Source organism: Ranitomeya imitator, chromosome 6 (assembly GCF_032444005.1).
Source record: "Ranitomeya imitator isolate aRanImi1 chromosome 6, aRanImi1.pri, whole genome shotgun sequence".
NCBI lineage: Eukaryota > Metazoa > Chordata > Amphibia > Anura > Dendrobatidae > Ranitomeya > Ranitomeya imitator.
In genome coordinates, this window is record NC_091287.1 from 13,111,549 (window position 1) to 13,130,782 (window position 19,234).

The following is a 19,234-nucleotide window of genomic DNA, read 5'->3' on the forward strand; positions in this document are numbered from 1 at the left end:
ATAGAAAACAGAATTTGGTTCAGAAACCTTTGTTTGCGGTTACAGAGGTCAGACGTTTCCTGTGGTTCTTGACCCGGTTTGCACACACTGCAGCAGGGATATTGGCCCCCTCCTCCATACAGGCTTCTCCAGATCTTTCAGGTTTCGGGGCTGTCGCTGGGCAACAATGAGTTTCAGCTCCTCCAAAGATTTTCCATTGGGTTCAGGACTTGAGACTGGCTAGGCCGCTCCAGAACCTTGAGATTATTCTTACGGAACCACTCCTTAGTTGCCCTGGCTGTGTGTTTTGGGTCATTGTCATGCTGGAAGACCCAGCCACGACCCATCTTTAATGCTCTTACTGAGGGAAGAAGGTTGAAAAAAATCTCACAATACATGACCCCATCCATCCTCCTTTCCAGACGGCGCAGTCGTCCTGTCCTTTGCAGAAAAGCACCCCCAAAGTATGAGGTTTCCCCCTCCATGCTTCACAGTTGGGGCGATGTTCTTGGGATTGTTCTCATCCTTCTTCCTCCAAACACGGCAAGTGGAGTTGATACCAAAACGTTCTATTTTGGTCTCATCTGACCACATGACTTTCTCCCATGTCTCCTCTGGATCATCCAGATGGTCATTGGCGAATTTCAGACAGGCCTGGACATGTGCTGGGGTGAGCAGTGGGAACTTGTACATGACGGTGTAGCATGTTACTAACAGTAATGTTTCAGACTGTGCTCTCCTAATTATTGACCAGGTCCTCCCCTTGTAGTTCTGCACTGATTCCTGACCTCTCTCAGAATCATCCTTACCCCACGAGGTGAGATGCTGCATGGAGCCCCAGACCGAGGAAGATTGACAGTCATCTTGTGTTTCTTCCATTTTCTAATAATTGTGCCAACAGTTGTCACTTTCTCACCAAGCTGCTTGCCTATTGTCCTGTAGCCCATCCCAGCCTTGTGCAGGTCTACAATTTTGTCCTAGTTGTCCTTAGACAGCTCTTTGGTCTTGGCCATGGTGGAGAGGTTGGAGTGTGATTGAGAGTGTGGACAGGTGTCTTTTATACAAGTAACGAGGTCAAACAGGAGCAATTAATCCAGGTAATGAGTACAGAAAAACTAACAGGTCTGTGAGGGCAGAATTCTTGCCGGTTGGTCGGTGATCAAATACTTATTTCATGCAATAAAACGCAAATTAATTATGTAAGAATCCTGCAATGTGATTTTCTGGATTTTACTTTTAGATTCTGTCTCTCCCAGGTGAAGTGAACCTACGATAAAGATCACAGCCCCTCAGATCCATTCTCTGTAGGCGGAAAATGTGGGACATAGGAGACTTTAGCACTTTAGAGAGTTTTTTTGCACACAAAAAACAGCAGAAAGAGTCACAATGTGAACACACCCTTAGGGTGAGACCTGGTACACATCACTCCAGTGTCTGGGACGTAGCAGCCACAAGATGCCACTGATCCCGCTCAGAAACTTTCAGGTTGAATGTGCTGCGAGTGCGTCATTGCCGCATCTTCCTGTTTACCAACCACGGAGAGCAAAAAGAAGACGTGAGACCCAAGTGACACTCGCACCTCTCTGCACTATAATTAGTGCCCCCCGAGTAGTAAGTTATGGGAAGTGACCTCCAGCATAAGAAAATAGAAGACACTAAAGTCTGCTCCATCTGAGCCTCATGCAGCCTGGATACAGTGCGTCTCTATAACCATCGCACCATGGAAAAGTGGTCACAATGTAACAAAACCTCAGCTCTGGATGATAAGATAATGTCTCCCGCTGTCATCATATAGATTTTCACAAACCCCGAGAGACAAATAACTATTTCTCTTAATGTGACCTTTACTGGAGGATGTGGCCCTTTAAAGAACAGAACCTCTGATCATGTGACTTGGGGAATGTTACTTTGTATCACACATGGGGTTCGGCTTTTACCAACCTCCTCTCGAACCCCACCAGCAATTCAGGGCGACAATACCCGTGACCGGGGGACAGGCCAGGAACCTGAGGAACCAGATCCACACACCTTCTGGGGCTATTTATGGGCTCCAGGTGTAAGGTGCGGATACGCTATCGTTAAAGGTCGCCGTCCAGAGTGTGAATTGCGCGAACAACCCAAGACGATGGAGCCGTGTCAAACATGGATGATTTCCCCCCCGGTCAGAGCTGAACTGAACTTTACTCTACTTAGGACGTAAATGGACCGTGAAGAGGCCGGAAAACCGCAACAGAGGATGGAAAACAGCAACAGAGGATGGAAAACAGCAACAGAGGAGTTTTCTATGTAAACACCTTGAGAATCCGAGGATGCCATGAAGATGGAGAGAAGAAGCAGGGGAAGGACACCACTGCCGTGTGACCGCCACGGGGGAGAGAAAAAAGGTCACGCTACAGTCATGTGACCGCCACGGAGGAGAGCAAAAGAGGGGACGCACGCCACCACCATGTGTCCGCCACAGAGGAGAGAAAACAGCAACAGAGGAGTTTTCTATGTAAACACCTTGAGAATCCCAGGATGCCATGAAGATGGAGAGAATTAGCAGGGGAAGGACACCACTGCCGTGTAACCGCCACGGAGGAGAGAAAAAAGGTCACGCTACAGTAATGTGACCGCCACGGAGGAGAGAAAAAGAGGGGACGCACGCCACCACCATGTGTTCGCCACAGAGGAAACAAAACAGCAACAGAGAGGAGTTTTTTTGAGAATCCCAGAATGCCATGAAGATGGAGAGAAGAAGCAGGGGAAGGACACGGTACTGTCATGTGACCGCCACAGAGGAGCGAAGAGAGGATGCACTCCAAACATATGACCACCGTAAAGGAGAGAAGAGGGGACGCACGCCACCACCATGTGACCACCGTGAAGATGGAGAGAAGAAGAGGGGACGCACGCCACCATCATGTGACCACCGTGAAGATGGAGAGAAGAAGAGGGGACGCACCACACCACCATGTGACCACCGTGAAGATGGAGAGAAGAAGAGGGGACGCACGCCACCATCATGTGACCACCGTGAAGGAGGAGAAAAGAAGAGGGGACGCACGCCACCACCATGTGACCACCATGAAGATGGAGAAAAGAAGAGGGGACGCACGCCACCACCATGTGACCACCATGAAGATGGAGGGAAGAAGAGAGGATGCACACCACCACCATGTGACCACCATGAAGATGGAGGGAAGAAGAGAGGATGCATGCCACCACCATGTGACCACCGTGAAGGAGGAGAAAAGAAGAGGGGACGCACCACACCACCATGTGACCACCATGAAGATGGAGAAAAGAAGAGGGGACGCACGCCACCACCATGTGACCACCATGAAGATGGAGAAAAGAAGAGGGGACGCACGCCACCACCATGTGACCACCATGAAGATGGAGGGAAGAAGAGAGGATGCACACCACCACCATGTGACCACCATGAAGATGGAGGGAAGAAGAGAGGATGCATGCCACCACCATGTGACCACCGTGAAGGAGGAGAAAAGAAGAGGGGACGCACCACACCACCATGTGACCACCATGAAGATGGAGAAAAGAAGAGAGGATGCATGCCACCACGTGACCACCATGAAGATGGAGAAAAGAAGAGGGGACGCACGCCACCACCATGTGACCACCATGAAGATGGAGAAAAGAAGAGGGGACGCACGCCACCACCATGTGACCACCATGAAGATGGAGGGAAGAAGAGAGGATGCACACCACCACCATGTGACCACCATGAAGATGGAGGGAAGAAGAGAGGATGCATGCCACCACCATGTGACCACCGTGAAGGAGGAGAAAAGAAGAGGGGACGCACCACAACACCATGTGACCACCATGAAGATGGAGAAAAGAAGAGAGGATGCATGCCACCACGTGACCACCGTGAAGGAGGAGAAAAGAAGAGGGACGCACGCCACCACCATGTGACCACCGTGAAGGAAGTGAAGAGGGGACGCACACCACCACCATGTGACCACCGTGAAGGAGAGAAGATGAGGGGACGCACCACACCACCATGAGACCACCACGAAGGCGGAGCCAGCACAGTGTACAGAACAACCCAGATCCATACATTGCTAAGGAAAGCTGTGGAAACGGCGGACACGATACATCCACGTATACCGGGCACTTCCGTCACCTGACCCCATACATCCTGAAGATTCCACTGTATAAACAAGAGGGCGGTGGATTTGCGCCATGGATAGCGGGCAGCAGTTGAGGACGTACCGACACCTGAGCATTCCCTACATAATTGATGCCCTCTCCCAGCTCGTGACGCTCTCGGATCAGTTTACGGACGGATACCTGTGAGATGAATGCGCTGCGGACTGAGGGGCACGGTCCACGCCGTAACTGAAGCGCTGTCCCAGCGACAGACATGACCGAATATCGGCTGTGGCCCATAAGGGTCAGGACGGCTCAAGAAAACCTTGTGGGGTCATTCCACACTATTTGGATAAGGACGCGATATAAATGCAGAATCCACCTCCAAGCATCAGATCTAGTCAGTAATTCCACGTTCCTGAAACGCATCACTTACAGATCTGCTGTTCAGGAGCCTCGGAAAGTGACTGACAACCAATATGGCCGCCGATCCACCTTATTCAGGAGTTGTCACCCAGCTTTCCCAGAGTCCTGAACAGCCAATCTGCCGGGCAGTGGAATCCATTCACTCACCAGCCTGTTCTGTATGACATGAGCTTTAATGGAGGCCATGTTTCCTGATCTTTCTCAGGTGTAGGCGAAGGGTTAATTCGCGCCCCCCACACCCTGTGTAAACAGAGGCGAACCTTCTCAGGTAGCGTGTCCGGCCCATCCATTGTGTGTGCGGTCGTACAATACAATACATTTGTCATGGAGCAGAAAAAACAGGAACGTGAGAATCCGAGGAGATGAAAAGTAACAGGCAGGCGTGAGAGCGTTCATCCTGAGCCACCTGGTTCATGAGTACAAAGCCAGAGTGCCTGGTGACAGCTCTTCAGGGCATTATATTGGCCGCTTTTAGCTGCTGTCACCATATAGGACACCAGAATATGATAAGACGTCACAGAAGGGACGGCGCCTGCGTTATAACCATATTACATGGCGGCAGATGGCTGAATACCGCGCTCTGCAGGTCCCACCGGCCGGAGGGTTGTGCTGCGACCCTGATAGGGGACAACTGATCGAGGACACTCGGGAATCTGGCCAGAATCCACCAGGAGAGACCGGCAGAGCGGAGGGACGGAGGGGGGTGAGGACATGGCCGGGTATCATCCTGCAAGGCCTGATGGCGCCATTATAATGGTGGCAAGATTGGTGCAGCGACAATCCTGCAGAGCAGCCACATGGCCGCATGATGGTGTGAGCGGAGCCGGCCACCACGATGGTGAGCGGAGCCGGCCACCATTATGGTGTGAGCGGAGCCGGCCGCCTTGATGGTGTGAGCGGAGCCGGCCGCCTTGATGGTGTGAGCGGAGCCGGCCGCCTTGATGGTGTGAGCGGAGCCGGCCGCCTTGATGGTGTGAGCGGAGCCGGCCGCCATGATGGTGTGAGCGGAGCCGGCCGCCATGATGGTGTGAGCGGAGCCGGCCGCCATGATGGTGTGAGCGGAGCCGGCCGCCATGATGGTGTGAGCGGAGCCGGCCGCCATGATGGTGTGAGCGGAGCCGGCCGCCATGATGGTGTGAGCGGAGCCGGCCGCCATGATGGTGTGAGTGGAGCCGGCCGCCATGATGGTGTGAGCGGAGCCGGCCGCCATGATGGTGTGAGCGGAGCCAGCGGCCATCGAGTTACTACTACTACTGTCTGCAACCGGACAGTGAAACATGAAGCGGCCCAACCTAGTAACCTAAGCAGCGAGCTGAGGACTGCGCCCACCACCCCGGGCAGCGCCGCATCCGGCACTCATCCCAACCTGCATCTAAGCCCGGCTGTGTGATACTGCCTGCTCAGCGGTGAATCTAATCCCATCATGTGTGATACTGCCTGCTGAGCTCTATATCTAAGTCTGTCATATGGGATACTGCTTGCTATGCAGTGTACTTAACCCTATACTGTGTGATGCTGAGATGCGTATCTAACCTTATCATATGTGATACTGCCGGTTCAGTGGTGTATCTAATGCTATAATGTGTGATACTGTCTGCTGAGCTATGTATATAATCCTATCCTGTGTGATACTGATTGTGTATCTAATCTCATCATGTGTGATACTGAATGTGTATCTAATCCCATCATGGGTGATACTGTATGGATCTGGATAGGTTGGAAACTTGGGCTGAAAGGTGGCAGATGAGGTTTAACAATGATAAATGTAAGGTTATACACATGGGGAGAAGGAATCAATATCACCATTACACACTGAACGGGAAACCACTGGGTAAATCTGACAGGGAGAAGGACTTGGGGATCCTAGTTAATGATAAACTTACCTGGAGCAGCCAGTGCCAGGCATCAGCTGCCAAGGCAAACAGGATCATGGGGTGCATTAAAAGAGGTCTGGATACACATGATGAGAGCATTATACTGCCTCTGTACAAATCCCTAGTTAGACCGCACATGGAGTACTGTGTCCAGTTTTGGTCACCGGTGCTCAGGAAGGATATAATGGAACTAGAGAGAGTACAAAGGAGGGCAACAAAATTAATAAAAGGGATGGGAGAACTACAATACCCAGATAGATTAGCGAAATTAGGATTATTTAGTCTAGAAAAAAGACGACTGAGGGGCGATCTAATAACCATGTATAAGTATATAAGGGGACAATACAAATATCTCGCTGAGGATCTGTTTATACCAAGGAAGGTGACGGGCACAAGGGGGCATTCTTTGCGTCTGGAGGAGAGAAGGTTTTTCCACCAACATAGAAGAGGATTCTTTACTGTTAGGGCAGTGAGAATCTGGAATTGCTTGCCTGAGGAGGTGGTGATGGCGAACTCCGTCGAGGGGTTCAAGAGAGGCCTGGATGTCTTCCTGGAGCAGAACAATATTGTATCATACAATTATTAGGTTCTGTAGAAGGACGTAGATCTGGGTATTTATTATGATGGAATATAGGCTGAACTGGATGGACAAATGTCTTTTTTCGGCCTTACTAACTATGTTACTATGTTACTATGTATATAGTCCTACAAGGGATGCTGTCGGCTGAGCGGTGTATCTCAGCCTGGAGCGCCGTTGCTCCGGATTTATCAGTTTCCAGTTGCTCTCCCGCAGATTTTCGGGGTCGGCAGGCAGCTCTGGGGTCGGGGGACAGCCGATGCTCCATCCTCTATCCAGGCATGAAGCGACAGGACGCGGCAGGTCTGCTCCCGGAGAGCCTGAGGCGCCGGACTCCACACCTGTGCCAATTACACGTGGAGAGGCGGAGGCCCAGCGACAAAGCTCCCGGGCAGCACGGCATCCAATGCCGGGAGCAGAGCAGATCCCCAAAGTATCCAAGGGCACGTGGACGATATCCGACCGGCGGCCACAGACAGGAGAGAAGGAGCAGAGTTACACACAACCGCCCCCCGTCCACGAACACAGCGCCCCCTCCCATCAGCATCATGTATGACGCCCCCTCCCATCAGCATCATGTATAACACCCCCGACCTGACAGTGCGGCACACCCCACAAGACCTGTCGTATACCGGGAACACCCCACAAGACCTGATGTTTTGGAGATGCTGTAACCCAATTGACTAGACGTCACAGTTTGTACTGTCAGTGTCACTGCCGCCAGCACGGGATCCAGAGGCACGCAGCACTGCCGCCAGCACGGGATCCAGAGGCACGCAGCACCGCCGTCAGCACGGGATCCAGAGGCACGCAGCACCGCCGCCAGCACATGATCCAGAGGCACGCAGCACTGCCGCCAGCACGGGATCCAGAGGCACGCAGCACTGCCGCCAGCACGGGATCCAGAGGCACGCAGCACTGCCGCCAGCACGGGATCCAGAGGCACATAGCACTGCCGCCCGCACAGGGATCCAGAGGCATGCAGCACCGCCGGCCGCATCGGGATCCAGAGGCATGCAGCACCGCCGCCAGCACCGGGATCCAGAGGCACGCAGCACTGCCAGCCGCACCGGGATCCAGAGGCACGCAGCACCGCCGCCCGCACCAGGATCCAGAGGCACGCAGCACCGCCGCCCGCACCGGGATCCAGAGGCACGCAGCACTGCCGCCAGCACGGGATCCAGAGGCACGCAGCACTGCCGCCAGCACGGGATCCAGAGGCACATAGCACTGCCGCCAGCACGGGATCCAGAGGCACGCAGCACTGCCGCCAGCACCGGGATCCAGAGGCACGCAGCACTGCCGCCAGCACGGGATCCAGAGGCACGCAGCACTGCCGCCAGCACGGGATCCAGAGGCACGCAGCACTGCCGCCAGCACCGGGATCCAGAGGCACGCAGCACTGCCGCCCGCACCGGGATCCAGAGGCACGCAGCACTGCCGCCAGCACGGGATCCAGAGGCACATAGCACTGCCGCCCGCACCGGGATCCAGAGGCACGCACTGCTGCTCACACTTCTCATTGCTGAGGGTTTGTTACAATTATAACCAGTATGGACAATCCTCTTTCCTGTGCTGTCTGCTACAATGTATCAGTCTGGAGTCTGACCATTTATATACAGGCTGGATACAATTGTAACAATCCCTCAACTGAAAAATGCATCAGATCAGGACAAGTTTTCAATCCCTGGATGTGACCAGGAATGCTCTTATTCACCAACAGCAAGCGGATGTCTTGAAAACAGTAAAAACTGAATTTATATCTTAAAGTTGCGGATCTTTTATTATAGGCGGCTTTATCTGTGGCCTCATGATTCACATCCGGTTTATAAAAATGTGGAGAACAATTAAAGGGCCGGCACTCCTATTTGTCGGAGGCAGTCGGATCGGTGGCCATGTGGGAGTTATACTTGGTCCCAAGAATCTACAGAAAATAGGGCGAGCACATGAGTCACACAGCGACCTGCAGCAACAAGCCCGGCCCCTTATCTTATCAGGCCTGACTATGCCCTGCTGCACCCAAAACAATGGGCCCCGGGGCCACGGCAGCTCAGACCTCATTACAGGATGCCTGAATGCCTCCATGATCGTGGACAGAGAAGACACCTGATCCCAGGGGCACAGTCCTCACAGTGGAGTAATGGCTGATAACTGGGGACAATCGCTTACATTCAGCTGCACAATAAGCAAGGGTCTGACCTGCAGAGAAGGAAACCCTTCCTGGCACTATCACCCCCGTCATCGGCACAATGGGGGGGGGGGGGAGAAACAGCCACGGCACAATGGGGGGGAGACACGGCCACGGCACTATGGGGGAAGACACCGCCACGGCACAATGGTGGGAGACACGGCCACGGCACAATGGTGGGAGACACGGCCACGGCACAATGGGGGAGACACGGCCACGGCACAATGGGGGAAGACACGGCCACGGCACAATGGTGGAAGACACGGCCACGGCACAATGGGGGAGACACGGCCACGGCACAATGGGGGAGACACGGCCACGGCACAATAGGGGGAGGCACGGCCACGGCACAATGGGGGAAGACACGGCCACGGCACAATGGGGGAAGACACGGCCACGGCACAATGGTGGAAGACACGGCCACGGCACAATGGGGGAGACACGGCCACGGCACAATGGGGGAGACACGGCCACGGCACAATGGGGGAGACACGGCCACGGCACAATGGGGGAGACACGGCCACGGCACAATGGGGGAGACACGGCCACGGCACAATGGGGGAGACACGGCCACGGCACAATGGGGGAGACACGGCCACGGCACAATGGGGGAGACACGGCCACGGCACAATGGGGGAGACACGGCCACGGCACAATGGGGGAGACACGGCCACGGCACAATGGGGGAGACACGGCCACGGCACAATGGGGGAGACACGGCCACGGCACAATGGGGGAGACACGGCCACGGCACAATGGGGGAGACACGGCCACGGCACAATGGGGGAGACACGGCCACGGCACAATGGGGGAGACACGGCCACGGCACAATGGGGGAGACACGGCCACGGCACAATGGGGGAGACACGGCCACGGCACAATGGGGGAGACACGGCCACGGCACAATGGGGGAGACACGGCCACGGCACAATGGGGGAGACACGGCCACGGCACAATGGGGGAGACACGGCCACGGCACAATGGGGGAGACACGGCCACGGCACAACTATTCTGAGATGCCCCAGCCATAAACTTCTAAAGGAGTTCATTTTCTCAAATAAAATGGACAAATGTCCAACGTTCAACTTCTCATCTGTTCTCTTTAATAAGATATGATAACCTGATTTCCAGATCATTGTATTCTGTTTTTTGTTTTTTTTTAACAAGTGGTCAAATGGTTTTGCAATCAGGGTTGTACATGACTGGTTTATATGTGACTATTACATACACAGCCAGCATGTATCTATAGGTGGCAATTACATGTGGCGGCTTTATAAGTGACTTCTATACTTGTCCAGAGTTTATGCGACTGTTGTATACATGTACAGATGCAGTACACTGTGCGTCACAGCGAATTTATTTCACTTCTTCCAATACAAAAAGTGAATCTCCTATATTCTATAGAGTCATATAGAGTGCTTGTGCACCTTTTTCTACCACGCTTTTTCCTTCCACTCCACTTTCCATTAATATTCTTGAATCCAGCACTGTGTAAACAGTCGGCTTCTTTACCAATGACCTTTTGTGGCTTCCCCCTCCTTGTGGAGTGTGTCAGTGACGCCTTCTGGACACCTGTCAGGTCAGCAGTCTTCCCCATGATTGTGGAGCTACTGAAACAGACTAAGGACCTTTATAAACACTTAGGAGCCTTTACAGGTGTTTGTTTATTTTTCTAATTTACTGAGATAATGACTTTTGGGTTTTCATTGGCTGTAAGCCATAATCATCAACATTAACAGAAATAAACACGTGAAATAGATCACTCTGTGTGTAATGTCTCTACAGAATATAGGAGATATATATATATCTCTCTCTCGTATATACTCGAGTATAAGCCGACCCCTTAATTTTGTCACAAAAAACTGGGAAAACTTAATGACTCGAGTATAAGCCTAGGGTGGGAAATGCAGCAGCTACCGGTAAATGTCAAAAGTAAAAATAGATACCAATAAAAGTAAAATTAATTGAGACATCAGTAGGTTAAGTGTTTTTGAAAATCCATATTGAATCAGGAGCCCCATATAATGCTCCATACAGTTTATGATGGCCCCATAAGATGCTCCATATTAAAATATGCCCCATATAATGCTGCACAAATGTTGATTATGGCGCCATACAGACACTTGCCCCATATAGTGCTGCACAAACGTTATGGCCCCATAAGATGCTCCATACAGACACTTGCCCCATTTGCTGTTGCTGCGATTAAAAAAAAAAAAAAAAAAATCACATACTCACCTCTCCGTCGCTCAGGCCCCCGGCACTTTCAATATTCACCTGACTTCGTTCCGGCGCCGCTCCATCTTCAGCGTCTCCTGCACGGACGTTCAGGCAGCGGGCGCGCACTAACCACATCACCGCACCCTCTGACCTGAGCGTCACTGCTGAAGACAGAGCGGCGCCGGATCGAGGAGCAGGTGAATATCGCGCAGCGCAGCGCTCCCCGTTATACTTACCTGCCCCTGGTGCGGTCCCTGCACGTCTGTTCCCTGGCGCCTGCTGCTTCTTCCTCTACTGAACGGTTACCGCTCATTACAGTAATGAAAATGCGGCTCCACCTCTATGGGAGGTGGAGCCGCATATTCATTACTGTAATGAGCGGTACCATGTGACTGCTCAGTACAGGAAGAAGCTGTCAGTGCCGGGGAAAAGACGTGCAGGGACCGCACCAGGGGCAGGTGAGTATAATTAGACAGTCCCCGCTCCCCCTCCCCTGCCGACCCCTGGGTATGACTCGAGTATAAGCCGAAAGGGGGACTTTCAGCCCACAATAATGGGCTGAAAATTTCGGCTTATACTTGAGTATATACGGTATGTATATTTAGGTTCCATATATCACCATCCACTTTTGTTTTGAACGTGAGACTCCCATCATTTTATAGACAATCATCTTGGATATCTCATACATAAATGTGACTTGCAGCTATTTTGCACATGATTAGTTCTGCAGATTCTCGTCCTGTCGCTGCATTGTTACTGTTTTGCTCCTAAGAATATAAACTTTCACTATTTTGTCAGTATTTTGTAAATCCCCTTTGGCTTTCACCACTGTCTGGATCCTTCTGCTCTCCTTCAGATTCAGGCATGTCTCCACCGACATCTGGTCCCAGGCCTCTTCTCCACGACCCCCGTGTTGGTGCACACTGGTCGCCTCACTGGGGTCTGTATACAGCAGTTTCTTCTCCTCCACCCACAAGTGTTGGATTGGGTTGAGGACTGGGGACAGTGGGGACAATCCAGCTCCTCTACTTCATAGTCACTGACCCTCTTCTTCCCCAATCTCGCCGTGTGCTTTGTGTTGTTCTCCTTCTGGAACACCATGTCGTCCTTTTCATACCCATAGTACTCGAGTGTATGAAGTAACTCGTCTTGTAGGGCACTCACATATAGCTCAGCACTGAGACCACCATCGATCCTGGCCAAGTACCCAACGCCTCTGGCTGTGAAACATCCTCATATCATCAGGCTTCCTCCATCGGAAGTAACAGTTCCTTCCATTTCTCGCTCCGTTAGCCCCTTCTCCCTTCTTTCCTACAGACCCGTTTGCACCCATCAGAGCCGTCTATTGACTTTCATCTTATTGCTCCATATCACCCGTTTCCATTCTTCTACCGTCCACTTCTCGTACTTTTCTGCAAACTCGAGCCGACGCTTCTTATGACATATTGAAGTTGAGGTTTCTTCACCTTTTCTTGGGCCGCTATTCCAGACTTGTGTAATGTCCGTCTGTGATCTCACTATTATGAAGCATACGAGCCTCCACTGCCGTGTTTGTTGCTCCAGAACCGACGGACCTTGGGATGAACCGACTTGCTAACCCCGATATTTTGCCTGGACGTCCTCCTCTTGGCTTCTGAATGGATGGCCGGGCTTCATCTCTTATTCCTCCAGCTGTCATGGCGCTCACATGATGCAGTTTGGTCATTTTCTTCACCGACAGACGGCTATCGATGAGCTGGATTTTCTTAGGAAATCTTCATGGCGTCTCCTCGGTTCGCACCGGTGACCTTTCACTTGGGAATCATCCTAATAACACACGGAGCTGCTAGGGAATGTGAGGACAGGTTGTGATATGCAGTGTTCAGGAAGACAAAGGTTATTCCACCATCAGCAGCAAAACAGAAACAATGCAGCAACATGACAAAAATCTGAATAACTAATCATAGGCTAAATAGCGGAAAGTCACATTTCTGTATGAGACAGAAAAGAGGATTGTCTGAAAATGATGGTGGCCTCACATTCAGCAGTAGTGGCCTCACATTCAGCAGTGGATGGTGAGACCTGGAGCCTGAATATTATATATTGGCGGAAGATGTTGGACAGAAAATGAAGTATCTCACCCAGACAATTATTACAATTCCACATGTTTTGTTACACACAGGTTTATTTCCTCGGTGTGTATTGGAACAATAAAAAAAACTGAGGAAAAAAAGGTAAATTGGACATAATTTCACATTAAATCCCCAAAATGGACAGCACAAAATTGCTGGCACCTTAACAAAATTGTGAGCAAACAACCTTGCTTCAAGCATGTGATGCTGGTTCACACTCACCTGTGGCAAGTAACAGGGGGGCAACATGAAAATCACATCTGAAACCGGATAAAAAGGGGAGAAATTGCCTAAATCTTTGCATTGTGTGTCTGTGTGCGACACTAAGCATGGAGAACAGAGGAGAAGAGAACGGTATGAGGACTTCAGAACAAAAATTGGTGAATATCAACAATCTGAAGGTTACAAGTCCGTCTCCGGAGATCTTGATGTTCCTTTGTCCACAGTGCACAACACAATGAAGAAGTTTACAACCCATGGCACTGCAGCTAATCTCACCGGACATGGACAATGATGAACGGTTGCAGGATAGTCCGGATGGTGGATAAGCAGCTCCGAGTAAGGTCCAAAGACATTCAAGCTCAGGGAGCATCAGTGTCAGTTTAAACTATCCATCCACATGTGATCGAAATGAAACGCTATGGTAAGAGACCCAGGAGGACCCCACTGCTGACACACAGACATAAAAAAACGCTAAACTGTAGTTTGCCAAAATGTATGGAGTAAGCCAAAATCCTTTTGGGAAATTGTATAGTGGACAGATGAGACCAAGAGAGAGCTTTTTGGTAAAACAAATCATTTTACTGTTTACCAAAAATGTAATGAGGCTCTCAAAGAAAAGAGCACAGCGCCTACAGTCAAATATGGTGGAGGGTCACCGATGTATTGGGGTTGTTTTGCTGACTCAGGTACTCGGTGCATTGACTGTGAACAAGGCATCATAAAATAAGATTACCAAAAAAATGTTGAGTTGCAATGTAGTGCCCGGGGTCAGAAAGCTTTCATCCTAGGTCACAAGACTTCCAGCAGAACAATGACCCCAAACAAACTTCAAGAAGCTCCTAGAAATGGATGGAAACAAAGTGCTGGAGAGTCTGAAGTGACAGCAACGAGTCCGGATCTAAATCCCATTGATCCCCTGTGGAGAGATCTCACAATCGCTGTTGGGAGAAGACGACCTCAAAACTGAGAGACCGGAGCAGCTTGTGAGAAGAAGAGGCGTCCGACATTCCAGCGGAGAGGAGGAAGAAGCTTGTGAGGGTCACAGGAACTTATTTATTCCATAGGGGGGGGGGACCAAATATTAAGGAGGGTGACAACAATTTTGTTTTACCGTCATCAGTATCTGGTGACTGACGATGGAGGCGACGGGCGGTCACCAGATACTGATGATGGAGGTGACAGGCGGTCACCAGATACTGATGATGGAGGTGACGGTCAGACACCAGATACTGATGATGGAGGCGATGGGTGTTCATTAGATACTGACAATGGAGGCGACGGGCGGTCACTAGATATGATGATGGAGGTGACGGGCGGTCACCAGATACTGATGATGGAGGTGACGGGCGGTCACTAGATATGATGATGGAGGTGATGGGCGGTCACCAGATACTGATGATGGAGGGGACGGGCGGTCACCAGATACTGATGATGGAGGAGACGGGCGGTCACCAGATACTAATGATGGAGGAGACAGGCGGTCACCAGATACTGATGATGGAGGAGACAGGCGGTCACCAGATACTGATGATAGAGGAGACAGGCGGTCACCAGATACTGATGATGGAGGTGACAGGCGGTCACCAGATACTGATGATGGAGGTGACAGTCAGACACCAGATACTGATGATGGAGGTGATGGGCGGTCACCAGATACTGATGATGGAGGTGACGGGCGGTCACCAGATACTGATGATGGAGGAGACGGGCGGTCACCAGATACTGATGATGGAGGTGACAGTCAGACACCAGATACTGATGATGGAGGTGACGGGCGGTCACCAGATACTGATGATGGAGGTGACGGGCGGTCACCAGATACTGATGATGGAGGTGACGGGCGGTCACCAGATACTGATGATGGAGGAGACGGGCGGTCACCAGATACTGATGATGGAGGCGACGGGCGGTCACCAGATACTGATGATGGAGGTGACGGGCAATTCTACACACTGCTGGTATACAGGTGACCATTATATACATATTCACTATCTGTACTTCCAGGATTTGGGTGATCACTGTACATGTGACTTAGATACAATGCCAGAATGTAGGAGACAATTCCACAGATGACACTTACACTTCTGGGATATATATGAGCACTATAGAAGGGATTATAAACAGTGCAGGGACGTAGTGATCATTATATAGAGGACTAATATACACACTGCTCTCCTCTACACAGGGGATGACTACAGACCCGCCGGGGCCACAGATGTGTACACTGACAGCCGCGCACGGTTCACGCTCAGGTAATTATCATATTTATTAACGATGTCACACACAATTATCAGTCACATGACCGCTGCATCAAAAGGGGCTGCACCTATGTATACCATGTAACACTACAGAACACTCCGCCTGTACACGGCTATACACACCCGCAGCACGTGGACCCCTATATACCCACAGCACGTGGACCCCTATAAACCCACAGCATGTGGACCCCTATACACCACAGCATGTGGACCCCTATACACCACAGCACGTGGACCCCTATACACCACAGCACGTGGACCCCTATATACCCACAGCACGTGGACCCCTATACACCACAGCACGTGGACATGGATTATTGGGGGCTGTACCTGTCTGGATTATTGGGGGCTGCACCTGCACGGATTATTGGGGGCTGTACCTACACTATTGGGGGCCGTACCTGTCTGGATTATTGGGGCTGCACCTGCACTATTGGGGGCTGTTCCTTTCTGGATTATTGGGGTCGTACCTGTCTGGATTATTGGGGGCCGTACCTGTCTGGATTATTGGGGGCTGCACCTGCACGGATTATTGGGGGCTGTACCTGCACTATTGGGGGCCGTACCTGTCTGGATTATTGGGGGCTGTACCTATTTGGATTATTGGGGCTGCACCTGCACTATTGGGGGCTGTTCCTTTCTGGATTATTGGGGCCGTACCTGTCTGGATTATTGGGGGCCGTACCTGTCTGGATTATTGGGGGCCGTACCTGTCTGGATTATTGGGGGCCGTACCTGTCTGGATTATTGGGGGCCGTACCTGTCTGGATTATTGGGGGCCGTACCTGTCTGGATTATTGGGGGCCGTACCTGTCTGGATTATTGGGGGCCGTACCTGTCTGGATTATTGGGGGCCGTACCTGTCTGGATTATTGGGGGCCGTACCTGTCTGGATTATTGGGGGCCGTACCTGTCTGGATTATTGGGGGCCGTACCTGTCTGGATTATTGGGGGCCGTACCTGTCTGGATTATTGGGGGCCGTACCTGTCTGGATTATTGGGGGCCGTACCTGTCTGGATTATTGGGGGCCGTACCTGTCTGGATTATTGGGGCCGTACCTGTCTGGATTATTGGGGGCCGTACCTGTCTGGATTATTGGGGGCCGTACCTGTCTGGATTATTGGGGGCCGTACCTGTCTGGATTATTGGGGCCGTACCTGTCTGGATTATTGGGGGCCGTACCTGTCTGGATTATTGGGGGCCGTACCTGTCTGGATTATTGGGGGCCGTACCTGTCTGGATTATTGGGGGCCGTACCTGTCTGGATTATTGGGGGCCGTACCTGTCTGGATTATTGGGGGCCGTACCTGTCTGGATTATTGGGGGCCGTACCTGTCTGGATTATTGGGGGCCGTACCTGTCTGGATTATTGGGGGCCGTACCTGTCTGGATTATTGGGGGCCGTACCTGTCTGGATTATTGGGGGCCGTACCTGTCTGGATTATTGGGGGCTGTACCTGTCTGGATTATTGGGGGCCGTACCTGTCTGGATTATTGGGGGCTGCCATTCACCTGCGGACACTTCCTGCCCCCCTGGCAGTGACAGGAGCCCCCTCGCCTGCAGCCCCCGCGCTGCTGTCTCTTCCTCCTGCTGTCACGCGCGGGCCCCCGGGGGCCACACTCGCCGCTCACCTTGGTGAAGTAGAGGAGCCACAGTTCGTAGAGCTTCTCCTTGGACGCCATGCTCCCGGGCTCAGGCTGCGCTCCCGCCTCACGTCCGCACAGGCTCCGGCTCCATGTGTCTCCCCGGCAGGTGCGGGAGGTTGTGAGCTCCGGGAGGTGCGAGAGCAACAGAGGGGCCGAGAGCAGCCGCCTCCTCCCGGCGGAGACGGGCGGCACCGGGCGACACCTGCGGACACTGCCGGTACTGCAGGCGGCGGGAGACACGGGGAGAAACCCCAGAACTGAGGAGACCGGAGAGAGAGAACCCCGCCAATACTGGGGAGACCGGAGAGACCACCACAATACTGAGGGGGACGGGAGAGACCCCCAATACTGAGGGGACGGGAGAGAGAGAACCCCGCCAATACTGGGGAGACCGGAGAGACCACCACAATACTGAGGGGACCGGAGAGAGAGAACCCCCGCCAATACTGGGGAGACCGGAGAGACCACCACAATACTGAGGGGGACGGGAGAGAGAGACCACCGCAATACTGAGGGGACCGGAGAGACCACCACAATACTGAGGGGGACGGGAGAGAGAGACCCCCAATACTGAGGGGACCGGAGAGAGAGACCACCGCAATACTGAGGGGACCGGAGAGAGAGAACCCCCGCCAATACTGGGGAGACCGGAGAGACCACCACAATACTGAGGGGGACGGGAGAGACCCCCAATACTGAGGGGACGGGAGAGAGAGAACCCCGCCAATACTGGGGAGACCGGAGAGACCACCACAATACTGAGGGGGACGGGAGAGACCCCCAATACTGAGGGGACGGGAGAGAGAGAACCCCGCCAATACTGGGGAGACCGGAGAGACCACCACAATACTGAGGGGACCGGAGAGAGAGAACCCCCGCCAATACTGGGGAGACCGGAGAGACCACCACAATACTGAGGGGGACGGGAGAGAGAGACCACCGCAATACTGAGGGGACCGGAGAGACCACCACAATACTGAGGGGGACGGGAGAGAGAGACCCCCAATACTGAGGGGACCGGAGAGAGAGACCACCGCAATACTGAGGGGACCGGAGAGAGAGAACCCCCGCCAATACTGGGGAGACCGGAGAGACCACCACAATACTGAGGGGGACGGGAGAGACCCCCAATACTGAGGGGACGGGAGAGAGAGAACCCCGCCAATACTGGGGAGACCGGAGAGACCACCACAATACTGAGGGGGACGGGAGAGACCCCCAATACTGAGGGGACGGGAGAGAGAGAACCCCGCCAATACTGGGGAGACCGGAGAGACCACCACAATACTGAGGGGGACGGGAGAGAGAGACCACCGCAATACTGAGGGGGACCGGAGAGACCACCACAATACTGAGGTGGACGGGAGAGACCCCCAATACTGAGGGGACGGGAGAGAGAGAACCCCGCCAATACTGGGGAGACCGGAGAGACCACCACAATACTGAGGGGGACGGGAGAGAGAGACCACCGCAATACTGAGGGGGACCGGAGAGACCACCACAATACTGAGGGGGACGGGAGAGACCCCCAATACTGAGGGGACGGGAGAGAGAGAACCCCGCCAATACTGAGGGGACCGGAGAGACCACCACAATACTGAGGGGACGGGAGAGAGAGACCACCGCAATACTG

General features: G+C 52.7%; 1 protein-coding gene across 5 annotated transcripts in view; it reads right to left on the reverse strand.

Moving 5' to 3' along the window:
• NBEAL2 (neurobeachin like 2) overlaps positions 1 to 17,724 on the reverse strand; it is a 184,947-nt gene extending 167,223 nt beyond the window's left edge. For all 5 annotated transcript variants that reach the window (XM_069729154.1, XM_069729156.1, XM_069729153.1 and 2 more), the window contains exon 1: positions 17,587 to 17,724. In XM_069729154.1, coding sequence (XP_069585255.1) covers positions 17,587 to 17,637 — 51 coding nt within the window. In that variant the 5' untranslated portion in view covers positions 17,638 to 17,724. The remainder of the gene's footprint in view (positions 1 to 17,586) is intronic.
• Between the last annotated feature and the right edge of the window lie 1,510 nt (positions 17,725 to 19,234).